Here is a 22,454-nt window from a genome sequence, read left to right on the forward strand (position 1 = left end):
AGAGTGCTCCAGAGCAAGCTGATTTATGCAGCAGCCCAATCTCACTCGCTCACAACTTTAATGCCAGCAGCTCACAAAGGAGAATTTTGGCTCCCAGCTTAGAGGGAGCATTGCTGCCAACCAATGCTCCCTCTAAGCTGAGGAGTCCTGTGAGCAAAAATCCCGCTTTGTGAGCTCCTGGCATTAAAGCGGTGAGCGAGCGCATTTGGCTCCTGCATGAATTTAGTTTGCCCTGGAGTCCTCCTTCCCGAGCTGAGACTAAAAGGTGCGAGCCTGAGGCCAAAAAACTGTGAGCTGGCTCACACTCACTCAGCTCAGAGGGAACACTGCTGCCGACCCTGCTCGGCTTCGGAGATCTGGCAAGATCAGTCTGGTTGGCCATCGCCTGTCTCTTCATAGTAAGCCTGGACTTCCGTGGTGGTGGAAGTACCAACCACTGCCGACCCTGCTTCGCTGCCGAGATCCGATGAGACTAAGATGATACTGTGAGCCTCGAAAGGCCTTACGATCTGCTAACCAGCATCTCCTGGTGGTTCCTGGCCCCAGGGATGTCCAACTTGTCTCAACAAGGGCCAGGGCTTTTTTGGCCCTGGCCCCTACCTGGTGGATGAGCTCCCATTAGAAATCAGGGCCCTGAGGGACCTATTACAGTTCCACGGGGGCCTGCAAGACAGAGCTTTTCCACCAGGCTTTCAGTTGAGGCAGCAGGTGCCCACCTGTTATCGGCCTCCCCACCAGTGACCTCAGATCCGAATGGCCACCTGGGAACAAACTGCTTCTTGTTGAAACCTTTTGAGGCATCGGTCTTTTATTGATTACTGTTTTTAGATAGGTTTTTAGATATATTTTAACTGTTGATTTGTTGTACTGTGAATTTTATGATGGAACCTGCTCTGAGCCTGCTTGTGGGGAGATAGATAGATAAATAAATAAATATAATGTTAAAAAACCTATAGTGATAAGAAGTGTTGGGAATAAGGCCTTTGTCATTGGCATGCCATATATCCTGTAATATAATAGACTTTCACCAAATTTCTGTGGCACTCCACATCAGCTGCTGCTTTTGAAGAGTGTCCAGAAACTTTACTTGGTCCTGAATATTAGCACAACCCAATGCAGAAGAGTATATACCAATCTGGGCCAACTGCATTAAGCCTAGGGCCTGCGAGACGGAGCTCTTCCGCCAGGCTTTTTGGCTGAGGCAGCGGACGTCCCCTGTCTATCGGGCCTCCCCTTCAGCAGGTCAGATCTGTGTCGCCATCTGGGAAGCCCGGTCTGAAACAGACCTCGTCTGTTGAGTCTTTCATGAGAAACGCAGGAGTATTATTGTATTTTTTCCGGATGTATTTTAATTGTTCGTGTATTATATTTGACGGAACCCACCCCGAGCCTGCTATGCGAGGAGGGCAGGATACAAATCTAATAAAATAAAAGTCACCTGGACCATCCAAGGCAGATGAACAGAGGTGGTTTTTGCCCTCGCATGCCTCTGCATAGCAACCCTGGACTTCCTTGGTGGTCTCCCATCCATTTACTAACCGGGGCCGACCTTGCTTAGCTTCTGAGATCTGATGGGACTGGGCTAGCCTGGGCCACCCGGGTCAGGGCTGCGGTGAATGGGGAAGCCCCAGGAGAGGCTGAAGTCCTTCGGACTTAGACGGGGGCAAGCCCGGAGGCCCACAAAGGCAGTCTTGGTGGGTCATCTCGGTCTCCTTTCAGGAAGCAAAGGGAACTCGGAGCATCTTGAGCTCTGCTGTAAACCAGAGCCAGTTTGGTGTCGTGGTTAAGTGTGGGGACCAGTGTTCCCTCTCAGCTGAGTGAGTGTGAGCCGGCTCACGGGTTCTTAGCCTCCAGCTCACAGATTTTTGTCTGAGCTCAGGAAGGAGGAAACGAATTCATGCAGCAGCCAAATCACCTGCTCCCAACTTTAATGCCAGTGGCTCACAAAGGAGAATTTTTGCTCAAGACTCCACAGTTTAAAGGGGACATTGGACGGACTCTAATCTGGGAGAGCCGGGTTTGATTCCCCACTCCTCCTCCACTCACACCTGGCTGGATGACCTTGGGCAAGCCGTAGTTCTGACAACAGCTGTGCTTGAAAAAAGAGCAGTTTCTGTCAAGAGCTCTCTCAGCCCCGCCTACCTCATAGGGCAGTGATGGCGAACCTTTTAGAGACCGAGTGCCCAAGCTGCGACTCAAAACCCACTTATTGATCGCAAAGTGCCAACACGGCAATTTAAACTGAATACTGAGGTTTTACTTTAGAAAAAACAACTCATACATTAACTTAAGATGATCCAAACAAAGCAAGGAAAGCAATCCCAAATGCTTTCATTTACTTAAAATTATTTGGCAGAGAATTCGACACTTTAATGACAGTCTGGGCCTGGCTGGGGCGATGGCACGCATGCCCACTGAGAGGGCTCTGAGTGCCACCTCTAGCACCCGTGCCCTAGGTTCGCCACCACTGTCATAGGGGGTCTGTTGTGGGGAGGGGAAGGGAAAGGAGTTTATAAGTTGCTCTGAGACTCTGAGTGAAGGGCAAGGGGAATAAATCCAATCTCCTCCTCCTCCTCTTCTTCTTCTTCTTCTTCTTCTTCTTCTTCTTCTTCTTCTTCTTCTTCTTCTTCTTCTTCTTCTTCTTCTACAGAAACTTTCCGAGTGTTGGCTCGTGAAGGGAACGCCCCATCCTCTTTCCAGCTCTTTCCACCCTTCCTTCCTCCAGGGGGGAAAGGGCAGAGCCCCGTGGCTCTTAACTCCCTCTGAAACGGGGCGTAATTACCGGGCGCTTGGCAGTCCTCCCCTCCAAACGGGAGGCAGAGGCCGGAGACAGCTTAATGCGTTTTGTTCTGAGTTCTCTGAGAAAATTATGCTCAGCAGGTTTATTCAATAAAATGTTCTCACCGGATACTTTGCGCCATAACGACTTACAAATTAGATGCTAATTGTGCCACAGCGAAGTCGTTCCATCCTTGAAAAGGAGAAATGGGACTCTTGGAAGTGAAGCGGCGCCCGCAGGTTTTGATAGCTTAAATGGTGTCTGAGTGCGGCCGCAAATGGCTTCGATTGCATGGGATTGTACGGAGGGCGGGAGCGAAGGCACAGAAGTGAAGCACCCCGTGCTTTTCGCCGCGGGAGACGTCGCTTGACAGGCCGGCTGAACTTCCTCAGCCCCCGGATCCTTCTGCTTCGGGACTCAGAACTTCCTCGGCGTGGGCTTAAAGGCAAAGGAGGCTGGACTAGAAGGGCCACTGGTCTGATCCAGCAGGGCTCTTCTGATGTTCTTAGCAAGGCCTCGGCCTCTCTGCCCTGTTGTTGGCCATCCAGAGGAACCGGTTGGCCCCCGTGTGAGACAGGATGCTGGACTAGAGGGACCCTCACTGGTCTGACCCAGCAGGGCTCTTCTGATGCTCTTATGAAGGCCTCGGCCTCTCTACCCTGTTGTTGGTCCTCCAGAGGAACTGTCTGGCCCCTGTGTGAGACGGGATGCTGGACTAGGTGGACCCTCACTGGTCTGACCCAGCAGGGCTCTTCTGTGGTTCTTATCAGGGGAAGGCCTCAGCCCCTCTGCCCTGTTGTTGGCCCTTAAGAGGAACTGGCTGGCCCCTGTGTGAGACAGGAGGCTGGACTAGGTGGACCCTCACTGGTCTGATACAGCAGGGCTCTTCTGTGGTTCAGAGGTGGTCCTTGTGACAGACAGGCAGCACGGCTCCTGAGGCTGTCCCCAGAGTAAGTGTCTTGTCTGTCAGACACAATCCTCTAGCAAACGATGAAGTCCTGGCCACGAAGGCTGTGTGAGCCCCCCAGATGTTGTGAATTATAGACCCGGGCTGCTGCCGTGGCAGAGGTGCCGTGAGCACCCAGTCTGCGTGGGCGGAGGTGGCGACAGTGGGGTTTTGGCTACCGCCCCACCTCAGTCCTGTCCTGCAGAAGTCCTGCCTGCAGCTAAGCTAGGTATCGGTCCTGGGTGTGCATGCAACCATTTGCAAGGCGGGAGCAGAACCTCCTGCCTTGGGGCCGAGAGAGACCTTTCGCAGCCCTGCTTCAGGGGGAAGGCTCTGAGGTGCTTTCTTTGAAACCCAGCGGCCTCCCTTGGGGAGCAGACTGTTGCCCTGGAGAAGATGCACGGGAGCATCTCGCGGCACCAGTACTGGAGGGGGAGTAGTGTATGCGAAAGAGATCTTGGGGTAAGGGTGGACTGTAACCTGAATATGAGCAGTCAGTGTGATGCGGTGGCAAAAAAAGGCAAATTCAGTCTTGTTGTTGTTCAGTCGCACAGTCGAGTCCGACTCTTCGCGACCCCATGGATCATCTCCCGCCAGGCCCTCCTGTCTTCCGCCGTCCTCTGAAGTTGGCTCAATTTCATGTTCGTTGCATCGATGACACTGTCTAACCATCTCATCCTTTGCCGTCCCCGTCTTCTTTGACCTTCAATCTTTCCCAGCATCAGGGTCTTCTCCAGGGAGTGCTCCCTTCTCATTGGGTGGCCAAAGTATTTGAGCTTCAGCTTCAGTATCTGGCCTTCCAGGGAACAGTCAGGGTTGATTTCTTTTAGGATTGACTGATTTGATCTTCTTGCAGTCCAAGGGACTCTCAAGAGTCTTCTCCAGCACCATAGTTCAAAAGAATCTATTCTTCGGCGCTCGGCCTTCCTTATAGTCCAACTCTCGCAACCATACATGACTACTGGGAATACCATTGCTTTGACCATGCGGACTTTTGTTGGCAGGGTGATGTCTCTACTTTTTATCATGCTGTTTAGGTTCGCCATCGCTTTCCTCCCAAGGAGCAGGCGTCTTTTAATTTCATGACTGCTGTCACAGTCTGCGGTGATCTGGGATCCCAGGAACGTGAAGTCTGTCACTACTTCCACGACTTCCCCTTCTATTTGCCAAGGAGTGATGGGGCCGGATGCCATGATCTTAGTTTTTTTGATGTTGAGCTTCAAGCCCACTTTTGCGCTCTCCTCTTTTACCCTGAGCAAGAGGCTCTTTAGGTCCTCTTCACTTTCTGCCATTAGAGTGGTATCGTCTGCATATCTGAGGTTGTTGATCTTTTCCCCAGCAATCTTAATTCCCGCTTGTGATTCATCCAGGCCAGCATTTCGCATGATGTACTCTGCATATATATTAAATAAGCAAGGTGACAATATACATCCTTGTCGTACTCCTTTTCCTATGCTGAACCAATCAGTTGTTCCATATCCGGTTCTAACTGTCGCTTCTTGGCCCTTATACAGGTTTCTCAAGAGACATGTGAGGTGGTCTGGTACTCCCATCTCTTTAAGGACCTGCCATAGTTTGTTGTGATCCACACAGTCAAAAGCTTTAGCATAGTCAATGAAGCAGAAGTAGATATTTTTCTGGTACTCTCTTGCTTTCTCCATAATCCAGCGAATGTTGGCAATTTGATCTCTAGTTCCTCTACCTCTTCGAAACCCAGCTTGTACTTCTGGTAGTTCTCTATCCACGTACTGTTGAAGCCTAGCTTGTAGGATCTTGAGCATGACCTTGCTAGCGTGTGATATGAGTGCAATTGTGCGATAGTTTGAACATTCCTTGGCATTGCCCTTCTTTGGGATTGGAATGTATACTGACCTTTTCCAATCCTGTGGCCACTGTTGCGTTTTCCAAATTTGCTGGCAAATGGAGTGCAGCACTTTAACAGCATCATCTTCTAAGACTTTGAATAGCTCAGCTGGAATACCATCACCTCCACTAGCTTTGTTGTTAGCAATGCTTTCTAAGGCCCATTTAACTTCACATTCCAGGATGTCTGGCTCGAGGTCAGTGATTATACCGTCGTGGTTGTCAAGGACATCGAGGTCTTTCTTGTATAGTTCTTCTGTGTATTCTTGCCATCTTTTCCTAATCTCTTCTGCTTCTGTTAGGTCCCTACCGTTTTTGTCCTTTATCATGGCCAGCTTTGCATGGAACGCTCCCTTGATTTCTCCAACTTTCTTGAAGAGATCTCTAGTCCTTCCCATTCTATTGTTTTCTTCTATTACTTTGCACTGTTCATTCAGGAAGGCCTCCTTATCTCTCCTTGCTGTTCTCTGGAAATCTGCGTTCAGTTGGGTAAATCTTTCCTTTTCGCCTTTGCCTTTCGCTTTCCTTCTTTCCTCTGCTATTTGTAAAGCCTCATCAGAAAGCCACTTTGCTTTCTTACATTTCTTTTTCTTTGGGATGGTGGTGATTGCTGCCTCCTGTACGATGTCACGAACCTCTGTCCATAGTTCTTCAGGCACTCTATCTATCAAATCCAGACCCTTGAATCTATTCTTCACCTCTACTGTATATTCATCAGGGATGCGATCTAGGTCAAACCTGAATGGCCTCGTGGTTTTCCCGATTTTCTTCAGTTTAAGTCTGAATTTTGCAATGAGTAGCTCATGATCTGAACCACAGTCAGCTCCAGGTCTTGTTTTTACTGACTGGATAGAGCTTCTCCATCTTTGACTGCAAATTATATAGTCAATCTGATTTCGGTGTTGCCCATCTGGTGATGTCCATGTGTAGAGTCGCCTCTTAGGTTGTTGGAAAAGGGTGTTCGCTATGACCAGTGTGTTCTCTTGACAAAACTCTGTTAACCTTTGCCCTGCTTCATTTTGCTTTCCAAGGCCAAACTTGTCTGTTATTCCAGTTACCTTTTGACTTCCTACTTTAGCATTCCAGTCCCCTATGATGATGAGGACATCATTTTTTGGTGTTAGTTCTAGGAGGTGTTGTAGGTCTTCATAGAACCGGTCCACTTCAGCCTCTTCTGCATCAGTGGTTGGGGCATACACTTGAATTACTGTGATGTTGAATGGTTTGCCTTGGAATCGGACAGAAATCATTCTGTCATTTTTGAGATTGTATCCCAGTACTGCCTTTTGCACTCTCTTGTTGACTATAAAGGCCACACCATTTTTTCTACGAGATTCCTGGCCACAGTAGTAGATATAATGGTCTTCTGAGTTAAATTCGCCCATTCCTGTCCACTTTAGTTCACTGATTCCTAGGATATCGATGTTCAGTCTTGCCATCTCATTTTTGACCACGTCAAGCTTACCTTGATTCATAGATCTTACATTCCAGGTTCCTATGTAGTATTGTTCTTTGCAGCATTGGACTTTCCTTTCACCATCAGACACATCCACAACTGAGCGTCCTTTCGGCTTTGGCCCAGCCGCTTCACTCTTTCTGGGGTTACTTGTACTTGTCCTCTGCTCTTCCTCAGTAGCATATTGGACACCTTCCGACCTGAGGGGCTCATCTTCCGGCGTCATATCTTTTAGCCTTTTGATACTGTCCATGGGGTTTTCTTGGCAAAAATACTGGAGTGGGTTGCCATTTCCTTCTCCAGGTGGATCACGCTTGGTCTGAGTTCTCTGCTGTGGCCTGTCCGTCTTGGGTGGCCCTTCACGGCATAGCCCACAGCTTCATTGAACTGCACAAGCCCCCTCGCCACGACAAGGCAGTGATCCATGAGGGGGAAAATTGGCCATAATGAGTACCAAATAACCAAAAGGTTAGATTTATGTTTTAGTCAGAGTCTTGATGTAGAAATCTGAAAACTTACACTACACAGGAACAGGTATATCCTTAAGCCAAATAGATATTTACCAGCTAGCAAATATGAGTTGTAATTGTCTGCATATGCACCCACGTTTTGCAACTGGGGAATGTTACTGTTTTAGTTATGAATATTGCTGAAGTCTGAGTTCTATCTTCCAGCTACTTACAACTTATTTACCTAGTATTGTTCAATGCTCCACAGCAAATCAAAGCAACAGGTGGAGAACTGTCTGTTTCTATTCTTCTAGTCTTTGAACCTTTGTGGTATGGATTATGTTAGATATTTATAAAATGTCACAGCATTCTGTAGGAGGCATTGCCCCCCCCCCCCACCCTTCAGGCTTTGCCCCCCATAATGCAGGAGAAGCGGCTTGAACGAGACAGTCTTGTACAATCAAAACAGCATGCTTTGTGGAAAATAAAAACATGATTAGATGACCGCTGTGTGTCTATTTTGCTTCTTTAAGAGCTACCAACATTTCACTGTGGGGAAGAGTAGTGGATGTGACGTGGTTTAGGTCAAATATAGTTCACATTCCACTGTTAGGTCAGTGTTGCTTTTTTAATATGTCTGTATCCTGTTTGTGGTTTTGTTTTCTTTTTTAAAAAATGTATTATGTTGGTCCAATTCCCCTTCTCCATTCCTCCCTCCAAGCATACTGTTACACTTCTTGTTCTTTCTCATAAAAAGTTCATTTCATAAAGGCTTACTCATGCAGTCTTCTTTGGAAGTCATTTCATTAATTTCTTGAAGAACATGCATTTGTTGTTCAGTCGCATACATGCATGCAAACTTCTCCCACTCCCGAGAAGTTTAAATTGTTGAGATGACTTCATTCTGAGACACAGTGGCTAAGATTTAAAAAAAAAAAAAAAAAAACTTGAACCCACTGTTGCAGTATCTGAATAGACTGTCCAGTGAGGAAAACTGCAACCTACTGTAGATGGCTTTATTACAGAGGGCAGTTAGTTGTTAAATAACAAATAATGGCAGTGCCTTGTTTTTGCTGTCAATGTCAGTGTTAAGATTCTCAACTTTCATGTGAAAAAACCAAGGTTCTTGCCCATATGGTTGAAAAAGAAGCATAGAAATGTGTTAGAAGTGTCTGCTGAGGGCTCAGAGAGCTGGGTAGGGTTTTCAGCTGTTGTAGGGTATGCCTTTGATTCCTTGTTCTTCAGTCCCTGACTTTGTTCAGTTTCCAATACTCTTGCAGTTGTGTCCCAGAAAATGAGAGGGGTATTATAAAAAACACCAAAAATAATTAAGCTACCAAAAGTGGTCGATTTCTTTGGGGGTGTGTGTTAAGTTTAATCACGTTGCTTCCAACTTATGCCGACCCTATGGATTAATGTTCTCCAAGACATCCTGTCATTATCAGACTTGCTCAGGTCTTGCAAACTGAGGGCTGTGGCTTCCATTACAGAGTCAATCAATCTATCTCATGTTGGTTCTTCCTGCTGCCTTCAACTCTTCCTGGTATTATTGTTTTCTTATTTCATTATTGAATTCAGACTTGATATGATCTAGAACCCCCTTATTTGTCTTTTTAGTGATCCACGGTATCTGTAAAATTCTCCTACAGCACCATATTTTTAAATGAATCAACTTTCTTCCTGCCAGCTTTCTTCATTGTCCAACTTTCACACCCGAACACAGTAGTGAGGAATACTATGGCATGAATTGACTTGATCTTGGTCACCAGCGACACATCCCGACCCTTAAGGATCTTTTCTAGCTCCTTCATGGCTGCCCTTCCCAGTCTCCATCTCTTTCTAATTTCTAGGTTGCAGTCTCCCTTTTGGTTGAGGATTGAGCCAAGGTATTTTCTGCCAGTGTGATGTCATCTGCATATCTCATATTGTTAATGTTCCTTCCACCAATTTTTACTCCGCGTTTATATGAATCTAATCCAGCTTTCTTTATAAAATATTTTGCATATAGATCGAAGCAGCCCTGTAGCTAAGGAGTTTTTGGGGAGGGGGCCGGAGGGGTTACAGCCCAGGGCATCACGGTATCCACCGAGGCAGGGGTCGGCAGCCATGCGGGGTGGCGGAGAAGCAGAACGGCTCCGGCGATGGGGCAGAGAAGACGCCTCCTTCGCAAGGTCCATCGGCGATCACGACGAAGCAGGACGGCGAGAGAGAGTGGGACAGGATGGCTCTGGGCTCCTCGCTGGGCTCACTCCAGCCTAGGTGATAGCGTTGCTTCTGCCACCGCATCCAGCGCGGGGCTTGCCAGCTGGCTGGCTGCTCCTTTGGCGTGCCTGCAGGCTCCCCGGCCGCTCGCCTCCTGCCTACCCACTGTCCCTGGGTGCCCCGGGCTGCCAAGCTGTGCCCAGGCTGGCTCCCTCCATTGCAAGTGAGCAAAAGCGGGGAGGGGAGGGAAGGGAAGGGAAGGGGGAGTGAGCCAGGCTCCTCCGGACCTGGGCAAGCAGGCAGGCACGGCATGGCGGCTTCAGCAGCAGCCCCAGTCTATCTCCGAGCGGGGGCACTTGGAAGCCCTGGCTACATGGCACACGCGGCAGCTACAGGGCTTGGACAGGGCCCCTCCTCATGCACAGGTGCGCTGCTGCCCTCTTCTTGCTGGCTGTTGGACTGAGGGCAGCGATGGGGGGAAGGGAGGGGGAGCCGAGGAATGGAGAGGGGCCCGTAAAAACTGTGGGGGCTGGGCCCCGTGGTAACTACGGGCTTGGATCAGAGATAGGGAGATTAAATACAAACTATGGGGAGGGAGATTGAAATGGCCACAGTTAAGGTATGTGAGGATGGTTGTCATTTGGAGGAGGGCCAGGAGCTGTTCCAGTAGGCAGCAGAGGAGAGGACCCGAAGCAACAGGTTTAAATTACACGCAGGAAGGTATCGGCTGGATGTTAGGAGAAACTTTTTCACGGTCAGAGTGGTTCAGAGGTGGAATCAGCTGCTGAGGGAGGTGGTGGGCTCCCCTTCACTGGCAGCTACCAAGAAGAGGCTGGGCGGATATCCGTCAGGGATGCTCTAGGCGGGTCCTGCACTGGGCAGGGGGTTGGACTAGATGGTCCGTAGGGCCCCTTCCAGCTCTATGGTCTTTAGATAGACGAGCACAAGCCCTTGGCCGGGAACCGGGGTGGAGTCTGGCATGTGACTTCTGGGGGCAGGAAGCACCTCTTTCCTCCCCCCCCCCCACTTGCCATTTCTCACCTGTGGCCTCGTTAGCGTGAGAGGAGAGCTGGCCTGACCCTCACCAAGCCCACCTTCTCGCTGTCGTCCCCCATCAGCACGGGGGCCTCTCGCGGCAGATCAGGCCGGGCACGCTGAGACCTCGCTGGGAGGTTGGCATCTGGACGGCTGGGGGTGGTGGTGGGAGGGGAAGCAAGGAGGCCGTTTGGCGTTGGGGCTGGAACATCTGGGAGGGGGTGCAGAGGTGGCTAACGAGGCTCCACGTGGCACCGTGGCGGTGGCACATGCTGGCTTCCCGCACCCCTCCTCTTTAATTTCCTGGCACGCGCCGGTCTCGTCTCGCTTTCAGCGCTCCAGAGGGAAGGCTCCCGCTCAGCCCGCCTGCCTGTGCCTCTCGGGCAGCCCGCGGAGTCTGCCTCCCGAATCGGCCCCCTTCCCCGGGACGGCAGGTGTCGCCCGTCTGGCTCTTCAGATGTCAGCCAGAGCCGGTGGCGCCGACAGCTCACAAGGTCTTGCCACTCATTTTAAAAATTTCAGGAGCTGTCAAGGCAAATGGGCAGGAACCGTGGGGAGTGATGGAGCTCCTGCCAGGGCTCGTGAGTGTCAGCGGAATCCCTGCTCTCCCCCGCAGAGTTTGGGGAGGGGGGAGACTAGAGGGCCCCGGTGCCTTCTCCGGGAAGCCCCTGCCATGGCCAGGCTAGTGAGTGACTGCGGGATCTCTGATGGATATGAGGCTGGGTAGGAGAGTGGGAAACACAATCCAGAAACCAGAACACAAATAGAGCCCTGCTGGATCAGACCAGTGAAGGTCCACCTCGTCCAGCCTCCTGTCTCACACAGTGGCCAGCCAGTTCCTCTGGAGGGCCAACAACAGGGCAGGGAGGCTGAGGCCTTCATAAGAACATCAGAACAGCCCTGCTGGATCAGACCAGTAGTCCATCTAGTCCAGCCTCCTGTCTCACACAGTGGCCAGCCAGCTCCTCTGGAGGGCCAACAACAGGGCAGAGAGGTCGAGGCCTTCATTTTTTATTTTTATACTTTTTTACAATGCACAAAACACGGTAAACATAACCAGGAAAAATAAGGAGGTATAGATTACAACAAGATAAGAACATCAGAAGAGCCCTGCTGGATCAGACCAGTGAGGGTCCACCTAGTCCAGCCTCCTGTCTCACACAGTGGCCAGCCAGTTCCTCTGGAGGGCCAACAACAGGGCATAGAGGCTGAGGCCTTCATAAGAACATCAGAAGAGCCCTGCTGGATCACACCAGGGGTCCATGTAGTCCAGTATCCTGTCTCACACAGTGGCGAACCAGTTCTTCTGGAGGGCCAGCAACAGGGCAGAGAGGCTGAGACCTTCATAAGAACCTCAGAAGAGCCCTGCTGGATCAGACTAGTGAGGGTCCATCTAGTCCATCATCCTGTCTCACACAGGGGCCAACCAGTTCCTCTGGACGGCCAACGACAGGGCATAAGGGTTTAGTGCTTTTCCCCAATGTTGCTTCCTAGCACCGATATTCAGAGATTTGCTGCCTCTGAACCAGGACTTTACTTTTCATCGCCGGTGGAAATAGCCACTGATGGACTTCTCCTCCTAGAATCCCAGAGTTGGTGGACAGGGCCCGACAGGCCATCTAGCCCCACCCCCTGCTCAACACAAGATCAGCCTAGAGCATCCCCCTGACAAGTGATTGTTCAGCTGCTGCTTGCACACTGCCAGGGAGGGGGAACTCACCATCTCCCCAGGCAGCTGAATCCAACTCTGACTGTCAAAAGGTTTTTCCTAAGATCCAGCCAGTACCTTCCTGCCCATTAGTTTGGTGTCGTGGTTAAGTGCGCAGAGGACTCTAATCTTGGAGAACCGGGTTTGATTCCCCACTCCTCCACTTGCAGCTGCTGGATGACCTTGGGCAAGCCGTAGTTCTGATAAGAGCCGTTCTTGAAAAAGAGACGTTTCTGTCAGAGCTCTCTCAGCCCCACCTACCCCTCACACTGTGTCGTGGAGAGGGGAAGGGAAGGGAAGGGAAGGGAAAGGAGTTTGTAAGCCGCTCTGAGACTCCAAGTGAAGGGCGGGGTGTAAATCCAATCTCCTCCTCCTCCTTTTTCTCCCTCCCCCCATGATGGCGAGTCCTCTCCTCTGCTGCCAAGAGGAACAGCTCCCTGCCCTCCTCTAAGTGACACAGCCTCATCTTGAATCTGTCCTCATCCCCTTTTTAAAGCCCTCTGTGCTCACGGCCACGGCTGCATCCGCTGGCAGTGAGTTCCACAGTTTAATCCCTCGCCTCGGTGTGGAAGCACTTCCTCTTGTCTCTCCTGAGACAAGTCCCAGTGGCTCGCCCAAGGGGCAGGTTCTGAGAATCCTGCATCCAGGCTAGATTCCGTCCAGAGGGCGGGGCCAGGGGGGGCAGCCAGGAGGAGTTGGGGTGCATGGTCCAAGGACCTCACCTGGTCAGGCCTCACGTGGAGTCTTGTGTCCAGTTTTGGGCACCACATTTTAGGAAGGATGCTGACAAGCTCGAGCGTGTCCAGAAAAGGGCAACCAGGATGGTGAGAGGGTTGGAATCCAAGTCTTATAGGAGGAAAGGCTGGAAGAGTTGGGTCTGTTTAGCCTGGGAAAGAGAAGGCTTAGAGGGGACAGGATTGCAGTCTTCAAGTATCTGAAGGGCTGTCAGGTAGAGCAGATCTATTCTCTCTTGCTTCGGATTGCAAGACTAGATCTAATGGGTGGAAATTGCAAGGGAGTCGATACCAGCTAAATATCAGGTGAAACTTCCTGACTGTGAGAGTGGTTGAGCAGTGGAACACAGACTGCCTCGGGAGGTGGTGGAGGCTCCTTCACTGGACGTTTCCAAGCGGAGGCTGGACGGCCCTCTCTCGGGTCTGTTGTAGGGCTCTCTTTCGGCTCTGCTCCTGCAGAGTGCAGAGGGGATTGGACTAGATGACCTGCAAGGTCCCTTCCATCTCTAACATTCTATGATTCTATGACCAGGGTGCTTGCAGCAGAGAGAAAGATGAGTAAGGGGCCCAGGAGAAGGTGGAGCTGGGAGCTGGATGCCACCGGGCCCAGGTGCTTCCCTGCTAGTGCAGCGCCCTGTCTTGGACAGCCAAAGGGACCCAGAGGTGGCGCGCCCGCCCACGCCCACCTTCTCTCCAGATTTCTGCAGAGAGTGAGATGGAAGCTGGCAGAGTGCAGCAGGTGCCCAGGGGTGTGTGTGTCTGTCTGTCTGTCTGTCTTTGGCTTGCTGGGTGGCACATTTGTGAGGCTTCTCAGGCGGGGGCAGGCTAGGGATTGGCAGTTTCGGGCTGGGGGCATGCCTGTGCTGCAGGCGAACGCCACCTCCGGAGCGTCTCTAATTGGGACTGGGCGTTTGGCCGAGGGCGCCGGGAAAAGAGCCCTGGCTCCGCTGTGGCACCGCGACCTTGCATCAAGGTTTCTCCCCCCCCCCCCCCCTCCGACACACGACCCCCCCCCCTCGTGGCGGGTACGAGTCGCTCTCTCCGGCAACGGCTCTAATGAGGAAATATTGCTCTGGCAGAGTGTGCCCACCTGCCAGGCCCGCCGTATAATAAATTACGCCAGCGGCAGGGCACCCGATGGGTTGGCAAAACAAAAATTCCAACGTGAAGACTGCAAAAAGGTCACACTTGGCGTGAGTTACTGCTGGCAGGGGGCCGGGCGGAGGCGGGCTGGAGGTGGTGAGATACAGAGACTGGCCCGTTGGGGGGGAAAGGCACGGGGGGGGGGGTTGGTGGAGCCACCAGGCCTGCAGTCGCTACAGGGCTTCAGAGCAGAAGAGCAGAGGGACGCGGGACTTGCACTTAGAGCTCCTGCTGATGTCATACATCCGAGGATCTGCTTCCTGACCCTCCTCGGGGCAACCGGAACGGGGGGGGCCAAGGCTGCGTGGGAGTTCCCTTGCCTCCTGCTGCCTGCTTCGAGTCCTGCCTGACCGTGGCTAAGCTCTGGACCGTAGGCTTGACACCCAGGGTAATGCTGGTCGCCACTTTGGGGTCAGGAAGCAATGGAACAACAGTCACTGAGGATTTGTGTGTGGGGGGGGAGATATTTGTGAATTTCCTGCATTGAGAGCCAGTTTGGTGTCGTGGTTAAGTGCACAGACTCTAATCTGGGAGCACCGGGTTTGATTCCCCCACTCCTCCACCTGCAGCTGCTGGATGACCTTGGGCAAGCCATAGTTCTGCCAAGAGGTGTTCTCTCAAGAGCAGTCCTCAAGAGAGCGCTCTCAGCCCCGCCTACCTCACAGGGTCTCTGTTGCAGGGAGGGGAAGGGAAAGGAGATTGTAAGCCACTCTCAGGGTCTCTGTTGCAGGGAGGGGAAGGGAAAGGAGTTTGTGAGGTGCTCTGAGACTCCTTTGGGTAGTGAAGGGTGGGGTATAAATCCAATCTCCTCTTCTTCTCCTTTAACCACTACACCAAACTGGCTACACCAAAGTCGACTATGACTTGACAGCCCCCCCCCCCAAAAAAAGAGGAATTGCTGAGAAAAAGTGAGTTTGTGTGTTCTTTCTCTTCGTCGTCGTTTGTTTTTTTAAAAAAAAAACTTGATTTCTAGTAAGTGTGTCCCTGGGTTTGCAAGTTCAGAAGGTGTTGTGCCCTACCCTGGCTTACTGTGGAGACAGCTGCAGGTATTCACAAGTGGGGCTTACAGTGAGGCTAGGCAGTCCTGCCAAGGACCTTGCCAGTTCTTCCGTGTGGAGCATTCTCTCGCCCCCTGCCCCCCCCCCCCAGGACATGGTGCGCCGTGGAGAGATCATCGACGATGACCTGGAAGACGAGTTCTACCTCCGCCGCCTGGACGCCGGCCTCTTTGTCCTCCAGCTCATCTGCTACATCATGGCAGAGATCTGCAGCAGCAACATCGCTCAGGTGAGGGCAGGACCCACCAGGCACTCTGGCCCTGAGCCCCCCACTGCCTGTCCCCCACCAACCCACTGCGGGGCTTTTGCGGGGCTTTAACAAGAGGCTGGGCAGATTCATGGAGGGGTGGGTCCATCGGTGGCTGCTAGTAAGTAAAGGGAATCTCCACATTCAGAGGCAGTCAACTTCTGAGTTCCGGTGCCAACCTCAGGGGAGGGCCTCGGCCTCTGAATGCCCTGTAGTTGGCCCCCCAGAGGAACTGGCTGGCCCCTGTGTGAGACAGGATGCTGGACTAGATGAACCCTTTCTCGTGGCCCTTTCTTACGTGCCACAGAAGCTCGTGGCATCAGAACCGGTATTTGGACCGGGCATCACTGTATGTCACCTTGCAGGGCCCAGTCCCCAGAGCGTGGAGATGTGTCATTTGGGGTGGTCCAAATATTGTTTTGGGGGACAGTCTGGCCCCAGTGTCTGCCTGTGTGTTTATCCTGGGGACACATAAGAACATAAGAACATAAGAGACGCCAATGTTGGATCAGGCCAAAGGCCCATCCAGTCCAACACTCTGTGTCACACAGTGGCCAGAAATACCAGTGCCATCAGGAGGTCCAGCAGTGGGGCCAGGACATTAGAAGCCCTCCCACTGTTGACCCCCCCCCCAAGCACCAAGAAGACAGAGCATCACTTGCCCCAGAGCCCCTAGCTATACCTTGTGGCTAATAGCCACTGATGGACCTCTGCTCCATATGCTTATCTAATTCCCTTTTGAAGCCGTCCATGCTTGTAGCACCCACCACTTCCTGTGGCAGTGAATTCCATGTGTTAATCACTCTTTGGGTGAAGAAGTACTTCCTTTTATCCGTTCTAACCCGACCGCTCTGCAGTTTCATGGAGTGCCCACGAGTTCTTGTATTGTGAGAAAGGGAGAAAAGTACCTCTTTCTTTACCTGCTCTTTCCCATGCATAATCTTATAAACCTCGATCATGTCACCCCTCAGTCGTCTTTTCTCCAAGCTAAAGAGCCCTAAGCGCTTTAACCTTTCCTCATAGGGAAAGTGTTCCAACCCTTTTATCATTCGAGTTGCCCTTTTCTGCACTTTTTCCAAAGCTATAATATCCTTTTTAAGGTGTGGTGCCCAGAACTGCACACAGTATTCCAAATGAGGTCTCACCATTGATTTATATAGGGGCATTATTATATTGGCTGATCTGTTTTCAATACCCTTCCTAATAATCCCCAGCATAGCATTGGCCTTCTTTATTGCAGTCACACACTGTCTCGACATTTTCAGTGAGTTATCCACTACAACTCCAAGATCTCTCTCTTGCTCAGTCTCTGCCAGTTCAGACCCCATCAATGTGTATTTATATTTAGGATTTTTGGCTCCAATGTGCATCACCTTGCACTTGGCCACATTGAACCCCATTTGCCATGTTGACGCCCACTCGCCCATCCTTGACAGATCCCCTTGGAGTGCCTCACAATCCTCACTGGTTTTCACCACCCTGAACAACTTTGTATCATCCGCAAATTTAGCCACTTCACTGCTTACTCCCATCTCCAAATCATTAATGAACAAGTTAAAAAGCAGTGGACCAAGTACTGATCCCTGCGGTACCCCACTGCTTACCACCCTCCACTGAGAAAATTGCCCACCTACACTCACTCTCTGTTTTCTATGAACTAGCCAGTTTTTGATCCATAAAAGGACTTGTCCTTCTATCCCATGATTTTTGAGCTTACTTAGGAGCCTTTGATGAGGAACTTTATCAAAAGCTTTCTGGAAGTCAAGGTAAATAATATCTATTGGATCCCCCTTGTCCACATGTTTGTTCACCCCCTCAAAGAACACTAACAGGTTAGTGAGACAAGATCTTCCCTTACAGAAACCGTGCTGAGTCTGCCTCAATAGGTTTTGTTCATCTATGTGCCTACTAATTCTTTCCTTAATAATGGTTTCCACCAATTTACCCGGTATCGACGTCAGACTGACTGGCCTGTAATTTCCCGGATCTCCTCTGGAACCCTTTTTAAAGATGGGAGTGACATTAGCTACCTTCCAATCCTCAGGAATGGAGGCAGATTTTAAGGAAAGATTACATATCTTTGTCAGGAGATCTACAAGTTCACATTTGAGTTCTTTCAGAACTCTCGGATGTATGCCATCTGGGCCTGGTGATTTTTCAGTTTTTAAGTTGTCTATCAGTTTTAGGACCTCCTCTCTCATCACCTCAATCTGACTCAGGTCTTCCAACACCCCTCCTGAAATCAGTGGTTCTGGAGTGGGCAAGCACTTCTCATCTTCCACAGTGAAGACGGAGGCAAAAAATGCATTTAGCTTCTCAGCCATTTCCCTATCATCCTTCAATACTCCTTTTACCCCTTGGTCGTCCAAGGGCCCCACTGCCTCCCTGGCTGGTTTCCTGTTTCTAATGTATTTGAAGAAAGTTTTATTGTTGGTTTTTACGTTTTTTGCTATATGCTCCTCATATTCCCTTTTTGCCTGCCTGACCTCAGACTTGCATTTTATTTGCCATAGCCTGTGTTCCGTTTTATCAGCCTCACTGTGACTAGCTTTCCACTGCTTAAAGGAATTCTTTTTACTTTTTACAGCCTCCATTACTCTGTTTGTTAACCATGCAGGCTTTTTCCTATACCTGTTTGTGCCTTTCCTAACCTGCGGAATATATATTTTTTGAGCTTCTAGGATCGTAGTTTTAAATAGATCCCAAGCTTCCCCAATTGTTTTGACCCTTTCTACTTTTCCTTTCAGTTTCCTCCCCACGTGTCCCCTCATATCAGAGAAATTACCCCTTTTAAAGTTAAAAATGGTTGTGTGAGTCTTTTTGGCCAATTCTCTATTTGTACAAATGATGAACTCAACAACATTATGATCACTGTTTCCAAGCGGTGCAATCACTTTTACATCTCTCACCAGGTCTTGAGTGTTACTTAGGACCAAATCAAGGATCGCCTCTCCCCTGGTAGGTTCCGTGACCATCTGCTCCATAGCACAGTCATTTAGAGTGTCTAGAAACTCAATCTCTTTTTCCCGACTAGAACACATATTGACCCAATCAATGTGTGGGTAGTTAAAATCACCTATTATTACACAGTGTTTTTGTCTAGTTGCTATCTTTAAGGCATTCATCATTTTATAATCCTCCTCTATCTTTTGATCTGGTGGGCGATAACAAACTCCCAGTGTTAAGTTTCCTTTTGGCCCCCCTATTTCAACCCATAGAACTTCCAGAAGCGAATCCAATTCACTTAGCCTCTCAATCTTTCTAGACTTTATACCCTCTCTGACATACAGAGCTACCCCACCTCCAACCCTTCCCCCCCTATCCTTCCGATATAATATATAACCGGGAATCACTGTGTCCCACTGATTTTCCTCATCCCACCAAGTTTCAGAAATACCCACAATGTCTATTTTTCCCTCCGACACCAAGCACTCCAACTCCCCGATTTTACCTCGGACACTTCTAGCATTTGTATAGAAACAGCTGTAATTTCCCTTACAAGTTAAGCCTGCATCCTTCCTCTTGCTATCTCGAGTCGTTGTCCGGCAGTCCATGTCACCAGCCATGGCCTCTGTGGACAATTTCAATCCACCTCCCTGTAGAAAAGCAACCGGTACCCCCTCACCTCTCTCAGATGAGCCAACCCGAACCAGAGACTTTTCATCTCCTGTCGGCTTTCCCCCAATATTCAGTTTAAAAGCTGCTCTGCCACCTTTTTGATTTTAAGTGCCAGCAGCCTGGTTCCTTCTCGGGACAAGTGGAGACCGTCTCGCCTGTACAGCTCCCTCTTGTTCCAAAAAGTATCCCAGTGCCTAACAAACCTGAACCCTTCCCCCCTACACCATCGTCTCATCCACGCATTGAGACTCCTGATCTCTGCCTGTCTCTCCGGCCCTGCGCGTGGAACAGGTAACACTTCTGAGAAGGCTACCTTGGAGGTCCTGGACCTAAGTTTCCTGCCCAGCAGCCTAAATTTCTCCTCCAGGACCTCACGACTGCATTTCCCCACATCGTTGGTGCCGACATGCACCACGACCACTGGCTCCTCCCCAGCACTATCTACCAGCCTATCTAAAACACGCGTAATGTCCGCTACCTTCGCACCAGGCAGGCAAGTCACCATACGGTCAGTACGCGGGTTCGCCACCCAGCTGTCTACCTGCCTAAGGATCGAATCACCCACTACCAAGAGCCCCCCTCCCACCCTGCTCAGGGATGGTTCCTTGGTGCAAAAGGAGAGCCGCTCACCAGCTGGGGAAGAGGTCCCTTCTGAGGGCACATTCCCCTTATCCTCAGCATGGTGCCCTGTTTCCCCTAGACCCTCATGCTCCCTGACAGCAGCGGGGCTGCCAGATCCAGAGTGGGACGAAGCTAACAAGTCCCCGAGAGTCTTTTCTGTGTGCCTAGCTGACTGTCTCTGCTTCTCCAGGTCAGCCACCTTGGCCTCAAGGGAGCACACACGTTCCCTGAGAACCAGGAGCTCCTTGCACCGAGGACACACCCAAGACTTCTGCCCAGTGGGCAGATAGTCATACATGTGACACTCCGTGCAAAACACTGGATAGCCCCCAACCCCCTGCTGGCATTCTGGCTTCATAATTCTTTTAAAATAAATAAATATAATCCCCCTTTTAAACCCTTGGTATTTATGTGGGTTTTGTTATCAAGTCAAATTATTTTACGGGAAAGACAAAGAGCCTAGGGCCTTGTCTTTCTGGCTCTTTTTGGGCTTCTTACAGCGCCCCTAGTCTAAGAGTCCCTAGGCTAAGAGCCACAGGCAAAGAGCCCTTTAGCTCACCCTTCGGCTCGTGCCAGAGGCTCGTGCCTCTGCCAAGGTGCTTCCTTAAATAGAGGCCTCCCCCAGCAGAGGTCAGGCAGCAGCTATTCAAATTCAAATTCACCCAGGCACTCAATCACAGGCAAAACAATGCCCCTTCCACTTCCTCTCAATTACAGGCAATCCCAGTCAAACAATGCCCGTTCCTCTCCCACACTCAATCAGCCAGGACTCTGCAAGAACTCTAAGTGCTTCCACACACTGCTAAACACAGTTTTCCCACAAAATATCCTTAGCTGAATTCTCTCCCCTCGAAGGGGAGGGTCCGCTGAAGACAGGGGTGTATGAAGTGTGGGGGTCCAAACCTTATTTTGGGTGCAGGGGGCACTTCCTTATTTAAATCTCCTTTGAAATGCAGGCCTTGGGGAAGCCCTGCGAACAGAAGCTCGTGGCATCAGAACCGGTATTTGGACCGGGCATCACTTTATGTCACCTTGCAGGGCACAGTCCCCAGAGCGTGGAGATGTGTCATTTGGGGTGGTCCAAATATTTTTTGGGGGGACAGTCTGGCCCCAGTGTCTGCCTGTGTGTTTATCCTGGGGACACCGCACTTTGGAGCTACTGGTACCGGAACCGTGCTTTGGACCAGCACACAGAATGTGTCCCCTCGAAGGGGAGGGTCCGCTGAAGACGGGGGTGTATGATCTGTGGTGGTCCAGACCTTATTTTGGGTTTCAGAGCTTTCCAACTCACTCTCCTTAGTGTTTCTGAGTGACTACACGAATAAGGAAGTGCGAATAAGGAACCCACTTCTGCCTCCTGCTCCCTCCAGCCGTCGCCTAATCACCTCCATTTCCTGGCCAGAGTCCCGTTTCTTCCTCCCTTTAACTGAACTCTGGTCCTCCTCACCGCTTCTGGTTTTGTTCCCCCGCCAGATCCGCCAGAGAGTCCATCAGATCCTGAACATGCGGGGAAGCTCCATCAAGATCGTTCGGCACATCATCAAAGGTGGGTTCTGCGGGCGGGCAGGCGGAGGGGAGCCGGTAGGGGTGGGCAGCAGCCAGACGCCCCGTACTTGCTCACCCCGCAGCCGGCAGGCAGGGGTGGCGTCAGTTTAGGGGAGGGGCTGGCAGCCGAGTGCCGGAGCCTCTCCTCGGCATGCGGAAGGTCCCAGGTTTGACCCCCGGCATCCAGGATTTTCGGCTTCAGAGGCATTTTGGTGTCGTGGTGAAGTGCCCGGACTCTAATCTGGAAGAACTGGGTTTTATTCCCCCACTCCTCCACATGCAGCTGCTGGGTGACCTTGGGCAAGCCACAGTTCTGTCAGAGCTGTTATTTCAAGGGCAGTTCTCGAGAGCTCTCTCAGCCCCACCTACCTCACCGGGTGTCTGTTGTGGGGAGGGGAAGGGAGAGGAGTTTGTCAGCCGCTCTGAGACTCCTTTGGGTAGTGAAGGGCGGGGTATAAATCCAATCTCCTCCTCCTCTTCTTGGGCAGAGCCAGTTTGGTGTCGTGGTGAAGTGCGCGGACTCTAATCTGGGAGAACCGGGTTTGATTCCCCACTCCTCCACTTGCACCTGGCTGGATGACGTTGGGCAAGTCCCCCGCCAGAGTCAGAGTTCTGTCAAGGCTCGGGTCCTGCACTGTTTACTCTCATTTACTTCATGTGTTTCTCATTTACTTCAGGTGTACCCCCACCCCCTTTCTCCCCGGTGGGAGCCCCAGGCGGTTCGCGTCACTCTCCTCTCCTTTTTATCCTCACAACAACCCTGTGCGGCCAGCCAGACTGAGCACGTGCAGCCGGCCCGAGGGCACCCAGCAAGTCTACATGGCAGGGTGGGGACTTGAACCCCGGCTTCCCAGATACTGGCTTGAGGGTCCCCGTCGCCTGGGGGGGGGCAAAGGGGAAGGAGGCCGGGCTCTTGGCCAGAATGTCGGGGATGGGCACTCCTCCCCCCCCCCGCGCAGGCAATTTGGAGCCTCCCTTGGTTTGCATGCGGGGCTCTCCGTCCTGTTCTTTCTCCCCCCCCCCCCCCCCCCCCTTTTTTTCATTTTTTTT

At 51.1% G+C, this 22,454-nt stretch overlaps 1 protein-coding gene across 1 annotated transcript in view; it reads left to right on the plus strand.

Moving 5' to 3' along the window:
- The window catches only part of CTNNBL1 (catenin beta like 1), a 183,034-nt gene that overhangs the window by 155,668 nt on the left and 4,912 nt on the right, over positions 1–22,454 (plus strand). The window contains exons 14-15 of the mRNA XM_015422778.1: positions 15,465–15,602; positions 21,333–21,405. Coding sequence (XP_015278264.1) covers positions 15,465–15,602; positions 21,333–21,405 — 211 coding nt within the window. The remainder of the gene's footprint in view (positions 1–15,464; positions 15,603–21,332; positions 21,406–22,454) is intronic.

This window comes from Gekko japonicus, unplaced genomic scaffold, assembly GCF_001447785.1.
Source record: "Gekko japonicus isolate JY-2015 unplaced genomic scaffold, Gekko_japonicus_V1.1 scaffold1179, whole genome shotgun sequence".
NCBI lineage: Eukaryota > Metazoa > Chordata > Lepidosauria > Squamata > Gekkonidae > Gekko > Gekko japonicus.